At 29.8% G+C, this 6,969-nt stretch overlaps 2 protein-coding genes across 2 annotated transcripts in view; both read left to right on the top strand.

Annotated features, from left to right (window-relative positions):
- LOC108757121 (peroxisomal leader peptide-processing protease-like) overlaps positions 1-6,969 on the top strand; it is a 93,338-nt gene that overhangs the window by 7,190 nt on the left and 79,179 nt on the right. The window lies entirely within an intron of this gene.
- LOC108757078 (F-box/WD repeat-containing protein 9-like) lies at positions 3,354-6,964 on the top strand (the record flags this gene model as incomplete). The annotated part of the gene is made up of 7 exons (XM_018501399.1): positions 3,354-3,891; positions 4,080-4,239; positions 4,695-4,834; positions 5,275-5,516; positions 5,923-6,175; positions 6,247-6,522; positions 6,959-6,964. Coding segments are annotated over exons 1-7 (1,155 nt in total), but the record flags the coding sequence as incomplete, so codon positions are not given.

Below are 6,969 nucleotides of genomic sequence, written 5' to 3'. Positions count from 1 at the left end.
AGATATTACGAGATCATATTTACAAATTTTGATTTTTGTTTATTTAATTTAAATAATTTTTACCAAAATACTTTATATTTTTTTAACAATATATTGTAAGGTACGTGATTACGTAAATTTAATTAAAAATGTGTGAGTACAAAAAAAATTCGAGATAAATCGAAGGAGTACCTTTATATTAGCGGGATATTTATAATTAAAATTTTTGAAACATACAAAAAAATAAGGATTGTTAAATTTTATATAATAAATTGTTCGTTATAAATATTCTAAAATCCCGTTATTATCGGGTTCGGCTTATCTCGAACAGTTGGTACCTAAGAAACTTTTGTATACATACATATAAAAAATTACAATAACGCATGTATTTTATTATTATTAAATATATTCTTTCGTAACTATTCCATAAAGAAAGAAATCAATCCATTTATTTTTAATAAGAGATAATTTTTAGTAATGTGTAGCAGAACATATTTTCTCGCCAAATTTTAATATTACATTAAAGATGCAATAAAAATGTTAATTGACATTCTACAGAAATTATTACTATCGTAAATGATCTGAAAGATTTGGGATTTACATCTTCTTGTAACAAGATCGCTGGTCTTTGACGGATTGCTTAACTTTTCTTTGCGAATGGATCTTGTGAATTTGACGTAGAATCAGAATATATTTAGTTTACTCTTCACTATGAAGATTGTTCTTCTTTGTATCTGATGTTAACTAGCATATCACAAGGCGAAGGGATTTTGATGTAATCAAATTATTATTAGTATGGATAATTATCTTGAACGCGATGAAAATGCTGTCGTGAATATATTAATGACTTTTTATCACGATATTAATAAGTTTTATAATATATCGCAAATTAATAAGTAATAGTAAATACGGTTTAATTGTTGTTAGTATTTCATTTCGCTTTTCTCAATATTTCATTAAATACTGGTTTAGAAAAATTTGTGTTATCGTATATATTTTCGACGTTTTTGTATAATTCCGTATTATTAAATTTAATTATGCTTCTATAATATAATTTTTATTATATATCGAATTTATTATATAATTGTACTTTGTAAACAATTATTATTGTATGTATAAAGAATTACAATAAAAAATAACATTAAAAAAGTTATTCATTATGATTGCTAATTATTTTATCGTATTTCGCTAATCATAATGAAGTATAATCAATGGAAAATACAATAATAATTAAAAATACAAAATAATTAGAGAGACATAAAAATAAAAAATAAATTTAAAATATCCCTGCAAAAACGGACTAGTGAATTTATTAGTAGCCCATTTTTTTACGGGTTAATATACTTACAAAGAAAAGACGATCGCCGATAAAATCGGCGGGGGTGGTGGAGGGCCTCTAACTCGTTTTTATTAAATTAAACCTCAAATTAACAATATATGATTGAAAAGTTTGAATTATATTTAAAGTCTCTATAATTGCTAGTAATTTGGATTATTCCTACATACTAGTAATTAATTATGTTTAGTAAAAACGGGGACTGAAAATTAACATAAAAAACTTAAAAAAAAAACATAATTTTGTAATTTCATTTTTATGCAAACCCTTATATTATAAGACAAAATTCGCTAAATTAACTTGTTTGAATATTTAATTTCAAGTTTCTTAAAATTCAACAATTTTTATTTCTAGTAGGAGATACGAAATTGAAATTTTTATTTAAGGACCCATTAATAAATATTGTATCATTAAAAGATTTATTAAATAAAAACGTAAAGACTGTTATTGCAGAACCAGAATTCGGATTTTCTTGAAATATACGCGAATTTTGTGTTATGATGTGCATGCATTTTGTACGAGGTATCTTATAGATATAAGCAAAAATGTTGTAAAAATATATAAGCAATTTATATATTTTATATTTCATATGAAAAGATTCAAGTCTATTTTTGTGTTGTATTATATTTTATTATATTGTGTATTGCCTAATTACTTCGTATATTATAATTATTTCTGTTCTTTTTATTTTAGTATCAAATAAATACATTGCAAGAAAATATTAAATTCGTCTTTATGTAATACATAAAGACATTCAAATTCAGTAACTCAAGTTACACGTAACGTACCTCTTACAATTAGTTGTAATTTTTAAGAATATAACTTTAATATATTACGTGTGTTATTCTACAGTTATATTAATTGTGTGTGTGTGTGTGTGTGTTACACATAACTTAGTGTTTGCTGAGAAAAAGAGGACCGCCGTCAAAAATTGGCGGGGGTGGTGGAGGGCCTCAGATTGATTCTTTTCTATTCATTTAAATTTACTGTACTACTTTAAATTAAATACAGTTTGTTTACAATTAGAAGAATTCCAACTTTATTCAAATTGCAAATTGCAATATGATAAAGTAGCGCATTGATTGGTCCGCTATGTTTCAGAAATTTCTATATTTCTATATTTAAATATCTATATATGTGTCATTTTTAAAACTCCCATATTATTCGTATATTTAAATACCTATATATATATATATATGTTACTTTTAAATTTTCACAATTTAATTAAAATTAGATATTTTAAAGGTACACTACTTAAAGGATCACCTGTTCTACTCTACAAAAGTAGGTAAACTTTAAGATAAAATAACTTCGTAAAAAATTATTGTATCGAAATGTCTAAACAAACATTCTACAGCTTGAAATCTGTACTTTTCAGATCAGTACTTAAAAAATCGGTTTTATTGATATTTTATGAAATTACACAAACATAAATGAAGACGCATCAGATCTCAAAATTTGTTACAAAATTTGCGAAATTTTACGGCACGAATTAAAAATTGCAAATTATTGATTATTAATTGTAAATTAAGAATTGTAAATTACAAATGTAGTTTACAGTTTTTGAAAGAGCGATTCTTGAGCTTTAATTTGCTTTTTTATTGATCTCGGTACGATTTTTTTCATCGAGTTATTCAACATCGAAACAAAAAGGGTCGTTTTTGCTTCAATGTTGAATAACTCGGAGAAAAAAAGCATGCAAAACTTCATAAAAAAAAAACATTAAAAGTAAAGATTCACTCTTTCGAAAACTGTAACCGCATTTGTGTACAATTTTTAATTTGCCCCATAGAATTTCACAAATTTCATAAAAAATTTTGAGAGAGAGAGAGAGAGAGAGAGAGAGAGGAGAGAGAGAGAGAGAGGAGAGAGAGATCTGATGTGTCTTCATTTATGTTTACAAAGCATTTTTATTGGATATCACTCGTTGTTGATCTCTCATCGTATTCAGTTCACAATAAGCATTAAGACTGTATTCATAATCGGTTCTTATTTTAAGACCATCTTAAATAATGTCCTAAGATGCTAATACGGCTTTCTGATTGGTTCATGACATTTTTAGACTGTATCTTAAGACGATCTTAAATACAAAATCTGATTGAATACAGGCAGAGAGAAACCAGAATATTAATTTGATAGATTTTAGTTATTTCAGCGATTTCAGTGATTTATTTCCATCAGGAGCACCGCAAAAAAATGGATATTGTTGTATAGTTTACATCCACTTCTTCAGAGGGCAGTAGTGCGCGGCAGCATTTTGTGGTTACTGGAAAAAGGCCCTCACATCCTCTCTTAGGTTTCTCTCTGGTACAGCGATGTATTGTGTATTCCTACAATTAGCTGTATAAGGTACTTGATAGCAGATGATCGTTATATTTAATAACACGACATATCAAGCATCGTAAACATCTGTGATTAGAACGCTCTCAGTTTTTGTTGAATCGTTAATCTTGAGCAGATTGGATGAAAATACTCAGATTTGTACGGTTCGACGAAAAATGAATGACGAAAATGCAAGCTGCTCGTACGACAGTGAGGATGATGCACAACTATCACTGCTTGATCTTCCAGTCGAGGTTTGTACAAAACGAAACAAAAAACCACTGAGATTTTCACTCGCGTAAAATTAATTTTTTTTTTATCGCCGCTATTATCTCGTCAATAGTCGCTTTTCAATGGAGTGAAGTGAACTTTCTCTCTCATTCATTCCGATCGCAGCATCTGTTTGATTGCGCGTTTAATTTGTTATTGTGCTACATTTCAGATATTCCTGCATATATGCTCCTTCTTAGAGGCGTCGACATTAGTACACGGTTTGAGCCTAGTGTGCAAACAGTTCTACCTGATTTTAAAGGATGATTCATTGTGGAAAGCGCGAATTAACCATATATGGCCAGATGCTAGCTATCCACTCTTGCGTCCTGGTTAGCTCAAATTGATAGCACTTTACGCCTTGCACGACCACTCATTTTGTAAATAAATGAAACACAGTCTATATTCTGCTCCAGTGCTGTTTGAACTTGCGCATGCATATGTAGGTTGTACATATATCAGTTGCTTATATCGTGTCAGATTTTATTTTGTTTTTGCATCTCATTTTCCTTTGTCTTGAAAAACATTTTTTTTAAGTGTCTTATAAAAAATATATAATTACATTTCTCATTTATAAGAAATCAACAAGTTTGAGCAACTCTGTTTATTGCAATAACCTGATATACATAAAATAAGAACTTGAATAGAAATCTCAATCAAGAATGTGCTTGTTTATTTGTTAATTCAAATTGTATGTATATGCATTTATTCATATTTATATATATCATAATACAAGGAAATTTTTCTCTTATTTCTTTGATATAAGAAGTATTATATGATATTTCAGCGAGACCTGACAAATTGTTTTGGAAATTATCATGCGTTGCGATCGAGAAACAAACAGCACTATGGAAGGGTTCCTTAATGGAGAAACTTATAATTGCGAACCCACAGTACAGCACAGTGGATGCTCTGCTACTGATGCACGTAGGTAGTATATTAAAAATTATACAGTAAAAAATATTTTATATTTGTGTTAAAACCGCAGATCTTTATTAATCTTTTTGTGTTGAATTTTTAACATATCTGAGTGTTTTTTTTAACATAATGTGATTGTAATTGATCTGAGTGTACTTTAACATAATGCGATTGTGGTTTTTAAATATTCAACATTTTTTAGTGTTAAAATAACACAATTTGATGAACAAGCAACTTAAAAATAATATACTTTAAAACGTATAAATTCTAAAATAAATGAATAAAATGCATACATTTAATAAAAATGTTAATTTTATTAAAGTAATATGCTTTAGCAAATTTGCTTAAATATTATGTTAGTGTTATATTCTTTGTATTAATTTTTTACATAATGTTTCTGTTATTTCTTAACATATTTATAACGATATATTGATGATTTTTATTCTCAGAATGGAACCATATGTATAGCTGGTGCAAGAGATCGCACCCTGCTTTACTGGAAACTTCCTTCACACGAGAAATCACCCTCTCGCGAGAATGGGAGCACTGTCTGCATAGATTCCGCGCATAACGGATGGATCTGGGATCTGACAGCGATATATAGCACGATCTACAGTTGCAGCTGGGATCAGAGTGTCAAGTCATGGGTGCTAATCGACACCGGTCTTGTCAAGCTGAAAACTTACGAGATGTAAGCGGTAGCAAAATTATTTCTTCCAGTCTCTTTGCGATAAAAAGACTAGATGAGAAAGATTATTTCTGTTTGTGTGGGAGAAATAATTATTTTTCTTTAAATTTTTTATTTGAATGCGATACAACAAAACAGTTTCTTTTGATCACTTTATGATAAGAAATCCAAGTGAAGAAGATAAGTAATTCCTGTAGGAGAAATAATTGCTTTCCTTCAAATTATTTCTTCTACAGGAATTACTCATCTTGCTCGTTGACAGTTATTTTTCCTACAGGAATTACTATAAATCTTACTTGTTGACAAATAATTCGGAAACGCAATTCTAAAGTTTATTCGCCAAACCGAGTTTATTATATATTATTATTTTGAGCATATCATTTTGATATATCAATATTAAATATTTCAGGAACACTGCATCTGGTGCACTGCTGTGCGTGTCGTCGTGTCCAGAGCAAGCCCTCTTTGCAACCGGCTCGTACAGCAAGACCATATTTGTGTTCGATTCGAGATCAGGACACAAGCCGATCAGACAGTATCGACCGCACACCGGGGCTGTGATTAAGTTGGCCATGAACTCGGAATACATCTTGTCCGCCAGCGAGGATAAGACGGTGTCCGTTTGGGATCAAAGAGCTGGACGGACCATGAAGTCTATCACAGTAATTTCATTCCGTATTTTTTGCCATCACGTAAAGAGCCGCAATTACGATATCGCGGATGTATTTCTTAGATTCCAGGCAAAGCGTTCCCCATGTGTATGAGCATGCAACGGGATTGTGTTTGTGTGGGGGACAGTACTGCGAAGTTACACGTACTAAATCCAAAGAACGATTTCGAGTTAGTGAAATCTTATTCTACTAAACATACGAAAGGGATAACGGGGGTACATCTGGCGCATGGATGTCTGATAACGAGCTCTAAGGATGGCACTGTCAGAATTTCAAGCCCTACGGATCCACCGAAGCCTATTGCTACTTTCCTTTCGGGATTCGGAGAGATCGCCAGCGTAAGTATTATTTACGTATATAGAAAGATATCTGTTTTGCTGAAGTATCTTAACTACACAGCAAAAAAACATTTTGTATTTGTGCTGTAAGTGGACCACTCAAGTGCGGACCAACAAGTCTATCTTGTTAAACTTTTGTGTTGAATTTTTTAAAACAATTACATAAATAAAGATAAAACGAGCATTGGCAGATCTTAATAATATATTTGGGAATAATAAAATATTCCACTATTATTACTAATTCTATTAATCATTTAATATATTGATGTGTATAAGCATTTTATATACAATTTTATACAGGTGTTGATATAATGATTTTATATAAATTTTGATTATCCTCCGAACTGATAAAGTCCTTAAAATTCACGATATTTTTATAAACCTATAATAGCTTATATTATATTATATATATATTTTTATGTTCTTTATTTCGCAGATGGATTATCT

Source organism: Trachymyrmex septentrionalis, unplaced genomic scaffold (assembly GCF_001594115.1).
Source record: "Trachymyrmex septentrionalis isolate Tsep2-gDNA-1 unplaced genomic scaffold, Tsep1.0 scaffold132, whole genome shotgun sequence".
Classification (NCBI taxonomy): domain Eukaryota; kingdom Metazoa; phylum Arthropoda; class Insecta; order Hymenoptera; family Formicidae; genus Trachymyrmex; species Trachymyrmex septentrionalis.
The sequence above is the reverse complement of the archived record's forward strand: the minus strand, read 5'-3'. Positions and strand labels throughout refer to the sequence as shown.